General features: G+C 38.5%; 2 protein-coding genes across 3 annotated transcripts; one reads left to right on the top strand and one right to left on the bottom strand.

The window, feature by feature from the left end:
• Nucleotides 1-2339: 2339 nt before the first annotated feature.
• LOC104771847 (rac-like GTP-binding protein ARAC2) lies at nucleotides 2340-4917 on the bottom strand. 2 transcript variants are annotated; one of them, XM_010496451.2, is made up of 7 exons: nucleotides 4603-4917; nucleotides 4292-4379; nucleotides 4089-4198; nucleotides 3908-3971; nucleotides 2909-2973; nucleotides 2719-2784; nucleotides 2340-2636 (listed from the first exon to the last, which is right to left on the bottom strand). In XM_010496451.2, the coding sequence occupies exons 1-7, from the start codon at nucleotides 4699-4701 to the stop codon at nucleotides 2523-2525; spliced, it is 606 nt and encodes a 201-aa protein (XP_010494753.2). In that variant the 5' UTR covers nucleotides 4702-4917; the 3' UTR covers nucleotides 2340-2522. The 2 variants fall into 2 exon arrangements, with proteins under 2 accessions (XP_010494753.2, XP_010494754.1); XM_010496452.3 differs by having other exon boundaries at nucleotides 2340-2623; nucleotides 4603-4834.
• Nucleotides 4918-11087: 6170 nt separating this feature from the next.
• Nucleotides 11088-12467, top strand: LOC147919797 (uncharacterized). The gene is made up of 2 exons (XM_087503516.1): nucleotides 11088-12136; nucleotides 12424-12467. The coding sequence occupies exons 1-2, from the start codon at nucleotides 11353-11355 to the stop codon at nucleotides 12465-12467; spliced, it is 828 nt and encodes a 275-aa protein (XP_087359642.1). The 5' UTR covers nucleotides 11088-11352.
• The last annotated feature ends 3420 nt before the right edge of the window (nucleotides 12468-15887 follow it).

The raw sequence follows: 15887 nt of genomic DNA, 5'->3' as shown, positions 1-15887 counted from the left end.
ATTATAATTAAAGTAGCCCTAAACATGAAAAATCCGACAAAGGGACATGAAAAATCATGCAGCAAATAATCAGTTACACATATCTTTTTCTTCTTCTAAATTTCAACTTCATACTTCATACAACTTTATTTTTTTTTTTTATTTAAATGTTCACAGTCACAAGTTTTCATCTTTTGCATGTAAAGCTAGCGTTTATTGGTTAGTAGAATTGTTCTTCTAACTCTTTTTTCTTCAATATTTTTTTTAATTCTTATTCTTCTGTGAAACATTTTTATTTTTCATTAAAATAAAATTCAGTTACAAATAATTTCTGGAGCTGATATTATAAATCATATTTCGAAAGCTTTGTATAAAAATTTGTTGATTGATATATCAGAAGATTTAAACAAGGATTCTGTTAGAGAAACCAAAAATAGGATTAGCTCAAGATAGAAGTGTAAATTTTGTAATTTTCTTTTGTATTTTTTTTAAAAAATAAATCAAATTTAAATATGAACTAAAATTTACATATTAAAATTTTTAAATCAATGAGTTTTAGAATTCTTGAAGTTTATAATCCATCATCAATAACTAATAAAAATGTAGAAAAAAGTATCTTTAAAAAACTAAAATTTGAATTGATTAGAGAAAATGATGTCATTACTTTGAATATATTTTTTCAGTATGTGTGAAAATTTTGAAAATTGGATTAATTAAGAACAGAGAGTATATTTAATGTGAACGAATTAAGAGTGCTATGAACCCTTGACTCTCTAGGATAAGATATTTGTGGGTTTGAAAACAAAAATATTTTTTTATATATATAATTTTTTCACATAATTAATAACTTTATGTTTACATAACATGCATAACAACTTTGATTATTTTCCTATTAACTAAATAAATTTGGGGCCGATTACAAAATTACTCTTAACGAAAAGAGTTCAGACCTCCTTTTTTCACACGATATTTTAGTTAAATAACAAGCATGTTTTCAGTTATCCGATGTGGTTTTTATCTAATATTTTTGAAAATGCCCCTACTTTAATTCATAGGACCTAAGTTTACTCAATTACACGTAGAATAGCAAGAAATTTGGATGAAGCATTCCTTTGTGTTCAGCTTTCAATTTTATATTGTGTCTATTACAATGAATGAACATACAAAAATAAAACGACAAGGTTAATTATACGTTACTATACATGCATGCGAATAACACGGGCATATCTTTCCTTTAAGTGTGAACACATAGCAATTGGTTTTCGAAACAAAACCGAACATATACACTATACCGTGATGTGTCAATGGTTCATGTTGTTGATATGCAATGAGCACTTGAGCAGTACCTAGAGAGTGGGCTTACTACATAGCTAGGGAGACAAATATATTTGTTTCTTTTTGACTTGAGCTGTGTAGTTTTGTCAATTTTTACCATTGCTACACGTTTCTTCTATTTTTCCCCAATCCCCGCCGCTTTAATGATTATCAGATTGGACACATTTTATTTTTCTTGATACTACTAATCCATCATACCATCGCAGTCCTGTAATAACTTTAATAGCCAATTAACCACAACAACATAAATGAGTGTTGAGTCTACTAACAGCACGTCAACAATATCTTTCTTCATATACTATACTGTCCAGTTTTATATCCGAAACAAGAGATATGACACAAGGGAGAAAGATAGATATTCCCCTGATATGAAGAAGACAGAGTGCAGTTAGCAACTCAGAACACAGATTCGGATTAGTGCAAATAGAACTAGCTAAATTCGAGTCCTTCTTGCTTGAAAGGAGTTGGCTTCTCTAGAAGCCTACTAATAATAGTATGAGGTTAAGTACCAGCTAGCATTCTGGAGATTGCGGGGGGTATTTGACTGCAGCGGGATAGAGTCTTCCTTCTACGATTCCGAACGGCTGCTAATGCCAAACCAAGAGAGCTACTAGCTAGGCAACCTATAATATGGAATATGAAAGAACAACACTAAGCGGAGAGTCTAGTAAAACCAGTTAGCTAGTGACCATAAAATTCTTCTTAACCAATACATATAAATCTTTTTAAATGTTTCCTTTGATTTATCTGTTACATGATATGTTGTCTAAGCATTGTTAAGATTTATTCAAATTATTTTTTTGTTCCTATTTCAAGATGATTCAAAATCGTTTTACTAGAATAAATCACTACATTAACTAACAATTAACCTTTTAAATTATTCTTTTTATATTAACATCAACCAAATACAATTAGTCAATTCACTTCAAGACTTTACTTGTTTTTTCTTTCTTTTCCCACAAGATTTGACCTTTAATTTTTTTTGAAGTATGTGATGATTTTCCAGGGTCTTAAAAGCACAGAAGAAGCTAAACTGAATATCATTTGCAATTTGAGATTTAACAATTATATATATGGTGAAAAAAATTTGATGACTAGAAAAGTCCACACTATTTCAAGTAGAAAAGTAACCCAAAAAAAAAAAACGAAACACATGTATTATGTATATATATATATATATATAAACATTTTATTTAAATGTTCAAATATTAGAGGAAAACGCATAATCTTGATCTCTTAGTCTTCAATGGCTTCATCTTCTTCTTTGCCTTTGGTGGCCTCAAAGCTACTCTTATTGCTGTATCAAAGACTGCTTTCACATTCTATTAACGAACAAAAAAACCATTTTTACAAAATTTATTATAGTGTTTTAACCTTAATGCTCACTATGCAAAATTTAAATACCTGTTGGGTTTTGGAGCTGCACTCTAAGTACCTTACGGCTCCAATCATCTTTCTTAATTCTTCTCCCTGTTACTCAAATTCATTCATACTAATTTCAGAATCACAGTTTATGATTATTTTAATTTATAATATTGACGACCAAAAAGAATTATTTTATATAGTACATAAAATAAATTATTTATTATGTTACCTGAGCAGTTGTTATAGAAGCTGCTCCTGGATGATCTTTCAAGAACTGCTTGTCATCCCTCAAATCTGAATTCATTTTTGTGTAACATTACTTTTCTGCTATTGGATAAATATAACTGTTTATACACTATCAAATTTATTTTTTCAAAAAAAAAACACTATCAAATTCTTAAATAATTATTTATTTTCGCATGATTTATTTTCATTAAAATTGTAGCATAACAAAATAGTATATAATCAGGTGAATAACCATAGCTCTATTTTTCTTTTTTTGGCAAAACACATTTAATTGTGGTACTATTTTTTTTTTGAATTTAATGTTAACTTATATTAAAAAAATCAACATTTTATATTGCTAAAGCAAAGCATTTCTTTGACGTTTCTTTAATAGTTTAAATAAAAACTCTACTTAATTATTGTGGTGCTATTTTTTAAATAACATATTATTTAGTGATATATAAAAATTATTCAGAGTAAAACACATTATAATCTAGCAGGAGAGAAATGGTAAAACATAGTATCCTCTTCTGCTCATGAAGTTCTTACGTAGACCAGAAAAACCGCAACACATTGCCATCGCTTCCAAGTATGGAAGATGCTAAATACGACAAAAGAGGGATGGGGATTTGGTTTGCTACTCGATAATATATTCGAGAACTTTCAAAGTTTGGTGCGTTTGTTGTCAAAGCGGTTTTTGATTCAATAAAAGTTCATTCAAAAAAAAAAAAAACAGAGTAGTATATTATGAGACAACATGTATAATCTTCACATTAAAACCAAAGAAAAAAAGTATATTTAGTTATATACAAGGAAAAGTAGCATCTACTGGTGTGTTTTTTATTTTCCTTTGTTTGCAAATTAAAAAAGGTCTATGGTCATTTTCATATTGAGATATACCATAATTCTTATTCTATTATCTGCGGATTACTAATCAAAGACCTTATATAATTTGACGCAAATGCTTAAATGTTTTTAAGAAAAGAACTACCATGGGTTTTACCTAATTTTGTTCCGACGAGCACAATGGGGATGCTAGGCGCATAATGTTTCAGCTCCGGAAGCCACTATTAATCAACAACAGATTAGTTAATCAACCTCGACAATTCTTACGCAGAAATGCTTAACCATAATCAAATTTTATCTATATATATAATATATAAAAAAAGAGAATTCAAAGTTACCTTTTTATGAATATTCTCGTAACTGGCTTTGCTAATTAGGGAAAAAGCTAATAAAAACACATCTGCTCCTCTGTAACTCAAAGGCCTAAGCCTATTATAATCTTCCTGCCCTGATTATTCCACATTAATTATAATTATCAAAACCAGTATTTAACTATATATCAAAAATCAGTTTTTTAGTAAAATCAAGTAATCAAACGTACCGGCCGTATCCCACAGGCCAAGGTTCACAGTACTCCCATCGACCACCACATTCGCACTGAAGTTGTCGAAGACTGTTGGAACATAATCCTGTAATTTAGATAGTTAAATCATTTATATCTCAAGAAGATTAATGCTTCTTAAGTAAACAGATTGGAAAGATTCAGTAGCTTGGGGTTAAACTAAGCTCTCTTAAGTTAACATTTAATAACTTGCGATGAATTAAATCTTAAAACATAAAAAATGTTTAAAGTCTTATTAAAACATCAATTTGAAAATATTTATGAATATATTAAAAAAAAATTACAGTTACCGTAGGAAAAGTATTGCTGGTGTATGAAATGAGCATACAAGTCTTTCCCACTGCTCCATCTCCGACAGTCACACACTTGATGAATCTTGCTGTGCTCATTTTCTTTGCTGCTGTCTTCAATTTATTTTGTGTTCTTTTATGTTTATGAGTTTGTGTTTGGGTTTTATGTTCAGAAGAGAAGAGACGTGGTGGAGGGTTCTTAAGAAGGCTTTTGTGATGATTATAATTATTTATCGGTGAGGAGGATGATTCTAATTACAACTTTTTATTGTTAATTATTATTTTCATTATTGGTAAGGGGAGGAAGTTTGAAGCAAAACATACCAAAACCAACTAATACCGAAATAAGAAGGAACTTTATAGATACAGTTGACTGGTTTTCTTTTTATGTATCCTCGTATCGAATAAACCAAGTAAACCGAACAAACTCCCACTGAACCAATGAAATTATATTCGTCTTAGGACTAAAATTTATAGTTTGAAAAACAGTTGCTGTTATTAAATTTTACCCACGTAATTATATTTTTCTCCAAATTTTGATAAGATTTTTCTCAAACCAAAATGATATTCGGACGAATCGAACCAAACGACACCAAATCTGAAATTATGCTCACTTTTGGCCTTTCATATTGGTTTAGTATATTTAGTTTATTTAAATTAATGATAATGAGTTAAAATGATTAGTAATAATTGAGTATTTCTTTTACTTCAAGTGCAAGATCATGTGGTCACCGAAAGTGATGTAGCCGTTTGGTGTTGGTTGTGAGTGGATTTTTTAAGTGTTGGAGAAGGAACTCTCATCTTACTTGCTTTAGTGTTTTTCTTTTTCTTATTTCTTTAAACTTTTGAAACAATATTTTATTTTTGTCTTATTTGATCCCATTTTAACTACATTCAAAAATGACAGGATCAACTTTAATATTATAATTATTTTCTACTTAGTGTATTCAAAAATACAATCTACTTTTTTCTTCTTCATTACCTCACATATAATTTTGTTGACGTCATCCAACAGGTTTTTTGGTTATAAAATTTTAATTCCAACAAAATATTCCTTGACATGTATTTTCCACACCCCCATGCAAGTATACGACGATCCATATTACTTTTTGATATATGTATCATTAAAATTTGCACAGAAAAAAAAGAATGATTAAATATGCAAGGCAGATCCAAAACTACATTTACATTTTTATGGAGGGTAAATAAAGTTATGTTCGTGGTGAATAGAGGCATAAAGTTTGATTCAATAAAAATTGCACAAATCATCAAATTTGTATCCTAGGCAACTACACTGCATTCAATCAAGAAATTACAAAGCAATTTCCATAATTTGAGTTTGTAGAAGTAGTTTGGTGCTCTAGCATCATACGTAAATCACTTCAAGTATAAGTTACCATCCAAGGCTCTACTGCGTAAAGAACACGTTTAGGAATATTAAGTAATGGAATTCTTTCTTTCTTAACAATTGACTTTGTGTGTAATCACTTTCTCAATATGCTTTTTTTAAATAGGATTGTTGTTTAATAAGTCCACAAGTTTTATAAATCGTTCACAATAGATAAAAAGTTGTAAAATAAGCCCACCAAGAATCTTAACTTGAACCAAGTAGTATCCAAAGAAGAAGATCCCAACCTCAATAATCTCTGATTAATTTATAAATTTTGCAAGAAGAGAAATCTAAAATGATTCAAATGTCCAAATCACAAAAGTCAGCTTCTTCCGAGAGGGAAATGTGTGGTATGTTCTTGTTCTTGTTTGTTCATATGATCCAACTTCCAATCTCCACAAGGAACAGAATTTTGGAGAACTGGTGTTGCTGCTAAAGTCCTTGTGTTGCAAGGAACCTCTTTAGAGGACTACTGGCTGAACAAGATTCTGCACTTTCTTCAACCTCGAGCTTCCTACTCAAGCTTTGATACAAATTTGTGAAAAAGTTTGAAACTCATTCTCAACTTTGACTGCGAAAAATCTCATATTAATCTTGTTGATGTCCAAATCGGTCACAATTAGTATGTTTAGTTCGGTAAAAAGGAGGTCGAAGTTCTCTTCTATTTAATCGGTGCCGAGACACAAAAGACGGGTTACAACACGACTTAAACGAGTTACAAGAACAGTTGAGGATAATAGACGAGCTAATAACTCGTCGATTCCTAAGCTGTTGACTTTGAAACCGTTGACTCTTGCTTGGACGAGCTAGGGCTCTTGTACTTCTGTATGAATTCTCTTGCCTTTTTCCGCGATCCCCGCTCCCGAAGACCGTACGCCTGTATTTATAGGAAATCGTGTCGGTTCATCCACTTAAAAGACCATAATACCCCTCCTTCCTTAGGAGATTTATTTTGGGCTTTTTCCTGGGCCAGGCCTTTTGTTTAGGGTGAGATCCACCCCTAACAGTAGTTCCCCCCCCCCCCCTTCGCCTTTAGTTCGTAGTCTTTAGGCGAATGACCGTTCGTGAGAAGATGAAGGGTCGCTTCTTTGGTTAGGTAAGCGAAAAGTCGCGCGTGAGATAACGATTTTCGATGTCTAGGGTCGAATGAACGAGCGCGGTGCTTGACGCGCGTGAAGTCCAGAAGTTGTATCGTCATAGGGCGCGTGCTGCAATGATTGTGTTTTCTAGATCCTTCTTTCCTCTCCTATAAATACCACCCCTCCACTTCTCTCATTATCGTCTTCTCGAGTTTTCGGTGCTCTCATCGTTCAGGTATTCTCCCCTCTTACTATCTCGTCGTTATTTTGCTTTAGTGTGTCACGCTTTTCATTATGAATTCCCCTCGGTCCTCGTCGTTGATTCTTCTGCCGAGAGCCACCTTCGACGAGCTACGACTTCTGGATCTGGTAGCTCCGCCGGGTCTGCTCGCCGGAAGATCCATTCTCGGAGTTCCTCTGATTCGTCGTCGGCGGGCTCAGACATGGCTCGATACAAAGAGATCAAGCGACATCTCATTCTTGGGTTGGCGGTTCCCAGTTCGTCGGGACTTCCCTGCAGGATTCCCTCCTTGATCGACGAGCCACTAACCGATGATCGTTCTTTTCCCGAGCTGGACGACGTTCCTTTGCCAACTGCAAACCTTTTCAACTACATGCCTCGATCGACGTTGACTATTGACGCGGCAATTGACGCGGTTCGTATCGGGAAGTTAAGCGTCAAACCAAAGATTCTGATCCTAGCTTCATTTCAGCGTCCTTGGGATGCTCCACCTGGCTTTATTTGCCTCTCGGAGAAATACTTCACCGAATGTGGGCTCACCTTCCCTCTTCCTTCTTTTCTGATGATGTATTTTGCTCGTCGGGAGGCGGCTATTTCTCAATTTGCCCTGGCGACTTTTCGAAATGCCATGGGTCTTTTGATCATGGCCGAGGCTGCAGGAGTCAAACTTACTTGTGATCATTTAGAAGAGCTGACGTGTCTGAACCCGTTGAATCGGAATAAAACTCCTGGGCTTTATTATTTGGCGTCGGGAAAGATGACGACGCTCGTCGAGGGTGCCAAAGGCAAAATATATAATTGGAAAGGCTCGTACTTCTTTCTAGAAGTTGCCGCGGGGGTTATGGAGGATCCATCCATTCCTTGGTTTTCTGGGTGGAACCCTTCACCCGGTAGCCGACCATTCTTGCCTAGTTATTTTTGTTTTCGGTGTCCTTTGGTTTCTCTTAACGCCTTTTCTCTCCTTTTTTTTTTTAGTTGTTATTCCAAGGTGTTTGCTTCCATACCCTTCTTCTTTCCAAGCCGAGATAGACGCGATTAAGCTCCATTGTCCTTACGTTTGGCCGGGTACTGAAGGTAAGAGAGGTCGTCCAAGAAAGTTAGAAACTAGCCGAAAAAAGAGAGGTACTCTTTAAGTTCGTATATATGTATACATATATATGTTTCAAGCTTTGTTCTGACACCGTTTCTATCATCCTTTTCTAGCCGAGACAATGGGCAAGTTGAATCTGAACCTTCCTGACGCATCTGCTCGTTATCGCCGAACTGTAGAGCCGTCAGCCATTCCTCGTTCGACTCCCCAACCAGATGCTCGTCGTGCTGTCTCTTCTTCTGGTCCTGGTTCGACCAAGAAGGGTCCTTCTCGATCACATCAGTAGTCCGATACTCCATCGAAACAGCTTTCCAAGCCTCTTCCCCCAAATCGCCGCACTGAATCTGCTGAGACACTCCCGAGGAGGAAGGTGGACGAGACTTCTGGCCGTGATACTAAGGTCACAAGAGGTTCTCAGAAGAGGAAGGAGGGTGTTGACCAAGAGCGACATGATTCGTCGAAGAGACAGAAAACGTTTGAATTCGGTTGGAGTTTTTCCCACACTTCCGAGGCTCATGCTTTTCCGAACGACCCCTCAGCTTGCTCCGACCTCTTTCGGAAGATTCATTTTGGACATGGTCGCATACCCTCCGTTGAGAAGACGAGGAAAGCGAATGCAATTGCCGACGTGGATCGCGCTTCTTTTGAGGTTCGTTCGATCAACCCATTTCTTTCTTTTGCTCTCCTTTTTTTTTTGTTCTTACCCCCCCCCCTTTTCTTTTGGAAATAGCTTATAGCCCGAACAAATCTCTTAACCTAGCGCTACGAGTGTCGCATACGAGTGTCGAAATTCATTGGAAATAGCTTATAGCCCGAACAAATCTCTTAACCTAGCGCTACGAGTGTCGCATACGAGTGTCGAAATTCAAAAGCCAACGGCGCAAATGGGTCGCGGAGCGGGAGGATCTTAAGGTGAAGCTTGAGGTGTCGAATGCTGCTTGTGCTAGGATGGAGCTTACTCTCAACTCGGAGACAAGGAGGCTCAGAGATCGGCGAGAGGACTTTGGGTATCATGAGAGGATTAAGGCTTTTCATGAAATGGCCATTCGTGTGTAGAGGTTGCTAACAAAACACAAGGAGTATGCCGGTGCGGTCGAAACGTCGAGGGAGAAATTCCTCGAGTATAACCAAGCCGTTGGGAATGTCCAGATGCTCGAGACGCTCGTCGCCGAGGGACAAATTTCTATATTCGAGGAGGGCGTCAAGGACAAGGTCATCGCTGTGATGAATCAGCTGAAGGGCGAGGTCGAAGATTTTGATCTTCCGGATATTACTGATGCTGACTTTGGTGTGTCTAGGGTTTTTGCCGGGCCTCTTCCTCCGATTCCGGCATGGGTCGCCTCTCCCGTTAGCGGGGATGGAGTTGGGTCTGAGAGCGGAGAAATTGAAGGGGACAGGGGCGAAAAACAGAACAAACAGGAGCAGGTTGACGACCATCCCGCTGATGGAACCGAAGAGCAGATTGCCGACCTTCCTACCGACGAGCTTCCTCGTCCTGCGACCCCCAGCTGATTAGTATGTTTAGTTCGGTAAAAAGAAGGTCGAAGTTCTCTTCTATTTAATCGGTACCGAGCCACAAAAGACGGGTTACAACACGACTTAAAAGAGTTACAAGAACAGTTGAGGATAATAGACGAGCTAATAACTCGTCGATTCCTAAGCTGTTGACTTTGAAGCCGTTGACTCTTGCTTGGACGAGCTAGGGCTCTTGTACTTCTGTATGAATTCTCTTGCCTTTTTCCGCGATCCCCGCTCCCGAAGACCGTACGCCTGTATTTATAAGGAATCGTGTCGGTTTGTCCACTTAAAAGACCATAATACCTCTCCTTCCTTAGGAAGTTTATTTTGGGCTTTTTCCTGGGCCAGGCCTTTTGTTTAGGGTGAGATCCACCCCTAACAAATCTCTGGCAAAATGTTGATTTTCATGTGTTAACTTGAAAGTCAATGAAACTGAAGTTAAGAAATGAGCTTGCGCACACATACACATGGTCAACGATTTCATCACGTTTCTAAACTGGAGTTATTACCGTCGACAAGATTGATCTTGGAAATCACGCTATATAGCTTGTTCTTTGTAGTTACAATTAAATCCTTGAAGGAATGTACTTCATAGCATCTAATGTACTTTCACTTCCATCTCTCTCATTTGAAAAATATCTCACCTTTTGGCTTCTTATACAAGTTGAGCCATGCTCTCTCAGCTATTTTCTCGCTCTCACGTCCTCTTCTTCTTTGTACAAGATCGTTAATTACTACTCTCCTATCATTTAGTTGACTTAATAAAGCTTGAACGCCTCGTGATCTCTCTTTTTCTTTTTGTCAAACCAGTCTTTGGAAACTATTGGGCTGAGCCTTGTATAGTGGGCCTCGATATTGTATAAACCGTCTTGTATATTACTTGTTCGGCACAATACGTTTAGGGTACCTTGTGTCATCGAGTCTTGTATATAAAGGCCGTGAGGCAGACATCAATAACACACACAATATTCATTCAATATTTACATGGTATCAGAGCATAGATCCTTCTAATTGATCTAGGGTTCTATATTTCTTTACAGTTTCCTTCTTGAGTTGTTTCTCTTTCGTTATTAGAAACAAAAGCTTTTGTGTTCGTGTAAGATGGGGGACGAGAATAAGAAGATGGTTGAAACTGGCGTGACCGGTGACAAAGGTGTGGGTGTGACGCCCTACTCTGTGTTTTCCTCCGATAACCCAGGGGCTCTTATAACCTCGGTGCAGCTAAAAGGTGATAATTATAACGAGTGGGCTACAGAGATGTTGAATGCTTTGCAAGCAAAGAGAAAGACGGGATTCATTGACAGGAGTCTCAAAAAGCCGTGTGAGGGACATGCCGATCTGGAGTCTTGGTTGAGTGTAAACTCAATGATAGTCGGGTGGTTGAGAACGTCAATTGAGCCGCGTGTGAGATCGACGGTGAAGTTCATCAACAATGCTCACAAGTTGTGGGAAAATCTTAAAGAGCGATTCTCGGTTGGGAACAAAGGTGCGTGTGCATCAATGGATGGCTAAGTTGGCTTCGTGTAAGCAAGATGGGCAAGCGGTGATCGACTACTATGGGCGGCTTGCTAAGATGTGGGAAGAACTCCAAACGTATCGACCTCTACCGGCATGTACGTGTGGAGCAGCAGCAGCGTATGAAAAGGAGAGAGAAGAAGAAAGAGTTCACCAATTTGTGATGGGACTCGATGAGTCCAGGTTTGGGCATGTCGTGACTGCAATAATCGAAGCAGATGTGTTGCCAGATCTCGGTAAAGCTTATAGCAAAGTTATCCACGAAGAAGATCGACTCAACTCCGCCAAAGCTCGCGAACAGCAACATGAAGCTGTTGGGTTCGTGGCTTGTTTAGAGCAAGGAAACAGTGAATCAAGTGGAGCTCGCCGTGACGGAGTACAAGTGTCGGGTGGAAACAGAGGACGTGATAGGCTCTGTTCTCATTGTGGTCGAGCTGGGCATGACAAGAGTAATTGCTGGCAAATTATAGGGTATCCCAAATGGTTTTCGGAGAGAGGGGGTCGAGGAGGACGTGGTCAGTCACGCGGAGGTGGTCGTGGTGGTCACTTTGGTGGAAGAGGAAGAGGTCAAGTGAATGTTGCGTACGCAACAAGTCCGAATCCTAATGCATCCTCCACGGACCTATCACCAGAAGAGATGTTGCAAGCACTCTCCCAGCTGCTCAAAGACAAGTCCAGTGGTGGTAGTGACAAGCTAAACGGTAAGAAATACGGAGATGTGATACTTGATACAGGAGCATCACACCACATGACGGGAGATTTGTCGATTCTTTCAAATCTCAAAAATACTTCACCATACATAGTTGGTTTTGCAGATGGAAGTACGACTTTGTCAAAACAAACGGGCGTGTTTCGTTTGTCAGATCGTATCAGTTTATATGAAGTGTTATATGTACCTGATTTGAATTGCACGTTAGTATCGGTTTCAAAACTTTTGAAACATACTAACTGTTTTGCATTTTTCACCGATGCGGTGTGTGTTTTACAGGACCGGTTTTCGAGGACGCTGATTGGAGCCGGGACAGAACGTGATGGAGTTTATTATTTTACGGATGTCAAAGCTACTCGAGTAAACAAGACAGTTCGGAAGGTGGATGAAGTTTTGTGGCATCAACGATTAGGACATCCTTCATTTTCAGTTTTATCTACTATGCTTTTGTTTTCTGGTGTTTCTGCTTCTGCTAGCCCTAGTCATTGTGAGACATGTTTTCGGGCTAAGCAAACTAGAGAGATGTTTTTTGATAGTATTAATAAAACAAGTGAGTGCTTTTCTTTGATTCATGTCGATGTCTGGGGTCCGTATCGCATAAAAGCCTGTAATGGCGCAGCTTATTTTTTGACAATCTTGGATGATTTTTCCCGAAGTGTGTGGACGTTTTTGTTGTTGGAAAAATCAGAAGTAAAGACTGTTCTTCAAAACTTTTTTGCTTACTCGGAAAAGCAGTTTGGGAAGGCAGTTAAAATGGTTCGAAGTGATAATGGAACAGAGTTTCTTTGTTTGTCATCTTTCTTTAGGGAAAAAGGTATTGTGCATCAAACGACTTGTGAGGGAACACCACAACAGAATGGGAGAGTGGAGAGAAAGCATCGTCACCTCCTCAATGTCGCACGATCCTTGTTGTTTCAAGCTCACTTGCCTACAAAGTTTTGGGGCGAAGCTGTGTTAACGGCGGCACATGTTATCAATTTGACGCCAACAAAGATACTTCACAACAAATGTCCTTATGAAGTTTTGTTTGGAAAACAACCAGTGTATGATGATTTGAGAGTGTTCGGTTCTTTGTGTTATGCACATAAGCAGATTCGGGACAAAGACAAGTTTGTTCCTCGTAGTAGAAAGTGTGTGTTTGTGGGTTACCCGTACGGGAAGAAAGGTTGGAAGTTATATGATTTGGACACTAATGAATTTTTTATCTCTCGTGATGTTACGACAGAACCAGAGTCTCCTCGTGGTGCTCCAATTCCCTCTTGTGACACTGATTGGGTTATTGATAAATTGGATCCTACTGAAAACAGGGGGAGTGGTAGTACGTCCGACGACAGGGGGAGTACCCCATATAGTGGTTTGGTTGTTGATCTTGTTGACCCAGAAGTCCAAGATGTTAGTCCAGCTGAGCTTGATGAGGCAATTATCGCAGTCGGACCTACTCTACCAGCTAGTTTGTCACCGGTTGTTGACGAGACTAGCAGTCGTGATAGTACTAGTGTTATGTCGCAGCCCGACCTTGAAATGGGACAGGGCAAACGTCAAAAATTACCATCTGTTCGTTTTGCAAGATTATGTGTTGTACAATGCAGTGGCATCTAACTCCGCTATCACGTTCTTCCCGCTCCCTCCATCAACGATTCTCGCGACACGGTCCAAGGTAATTCACTCTATCCTCTCACTGATTTTATCACTGATGCACGGTTTTCTTCTACGCATAAGGCGTTTCTTGCAGCCGTGAGTGCGGCAGAAGAACCAAGAAATTTTAAAGAAGCTATCAAAGATAAGCGTTGGTCGGGTGCTATGGGTAACGAGGTTGGAGCTCTTGAAGAAACAAACACATTTAGTGTCGCTGATTTGCCTCCAGGGAAGGTTGCTCTCGACACAATGTGGGTTTATAAAATTAAGTATCACTCCAACGGGAGTATAGAACGTTATAAGGCAAGACTTGTGGTCTTAGGAAATCGACAAGTAGCTGGAAGGGATTTTGCTGAAACTTTCGCAGTGGTTGTCAAACTGACAATGGTCCGCGCCCTGTTACGTATTGTTGCTGCGAACAATTGGAAAGTGCATCAAATGGATGTGCACAACGCTTTCTTGCATGGTGATCTTCGTGAAGAAGTGTATATCAAGCTTCCGCAAGGTTTTACACACTCAGCTCCGAATAAAGTACTTCGACTTCACAAATCTCTTTACGGTTTATGACAAGCACCGCGATGTTGGTATGAGAAACTATCTACGGCTCTCGTGAAGGCTGGTTTTGTTCAGTCCTACTCTGATTACTCTTTGTTTAGTTACACTCGTGGAAGTTTTGGTGTACGTTGACGATCTCGTTGTTTGTGGAAATGATGGTGATGCTATTCGCAAGTTTAAGATATATCTTGGAGAGTGTTTTCGTATGAAGGATTTGGGAAAACTCAAATATTTTCTCGGTATTGGGATTGCTCGTAATGAAGAAGGTTTTATGTTGACACAAAGAAAGTATGCCTTGGATATTGTTAGTGAAACAGGGTTGTTGGGTTCACGGCCTGCTGCTACACCAATGGAACAAAATCATCACTTAGCTTTGGATTCAAGTCCTTACATTCCGGAGCCTGCCTCGTATCGATGACTCGTTGGTCGTCTTATTTATCTGGCCAACACTTGACCTGATCTTTCCTATTTTGTTCATATCTTGTCTCAACTCATGCAGAAATCACGGGAGAGGCATATGGATGCTGCATTACGTGTTGTCCCTTACCTTAAGGGAACAGCTGGTCAGGGAATTCTACTTAGTTCTCGTCCTGACTTGGAACTCTCAGTTTATTGTGATGCCGATTGGGGAACGTGTCCGTTGTTTCGTCGCTCTTTAACAGCTTATGTTACCTTGTTTGGTGGGTCACCTATCTCTTGGAAGACCAAGAAACAGAAGGTGGTGTCACAGTTGTCTTGTGAAGCTGAGTATCGCGCAATGTCTATAGCCACGCATGAGATAATGTGGTTACGACAACTTTTTACAGATTTGGGGTTCCCACCAACCGGTCCGTCTCGTCTCTTCTATGATAGTAAGTCTGCTCTCTATATTGTTGCAAATCCGGTGTTTCATGAACGAACGAAATATATCAAAATTAATTGTCATCGGGTACGTGATGCCATCAAAAGTGGAGTTCTTACAACTGCTCATATCGGTACTAAAGAACAATTGGCTGATCTTTTGACTAAGGCTTTGGGAAAGGTTCAGTTCAGTGTTTTAATGTCCAAATTGGGCATTTGTGATCAGCACGCTCCATCTTGAGGGGGAATATTGGGCTGAGTCTTGTATAGTGGGTCTCGATATTGTATAAACCGTCTTGTATATTACTTGTTCAGCACTCTACGTTTAGGGTACCTTGTGTCATCGAGTCTTGTATATAAAGGCCGTGAGGCAGACATCAATAACACACAATATTCATTCAATATTTACAGAAACCTCTCTCCGCTTAGAGTTTCTAAACACTTGGGGCATAATCCCACGTTTTAACTTCAGATTTATTTAATTAATGCTTGTACATACCAAGTCAAGTTTGATTTTCAGTAAATGCAAATTAAGCATACTATTGGAGCATGTATACTGGATATTTCCAGTGTGGTTATATAACAATTTATTATTGATATTCTGATGATGTTACTCGTTTATACAATTGCCGTATATTTCCAAGTATTGTAGAGAATTATATTTGCTGGAGAGTAAATGACAAGATTGTGATTTGTACGGACAGCCTAAACTA

Source organism: Camelina sativa, chromosome 20 (genome assembly GCF_030686135.1).
Source record: "Camelina sativa cultivar CO46 ecotype springtype chromosome 20, ASM3068613v1".
NCBI lineage: Eukaryota > Viridiplantae > Streptophyta > Magnoliopsida > Brassicales > Brassicaceae > Camelina > Camelina sativa.
The sequence above is the reverse complement of the archived record's forward strand: the minus strand, read 5'-3'. Positions and strand labels throughout refer to the sequence as shown.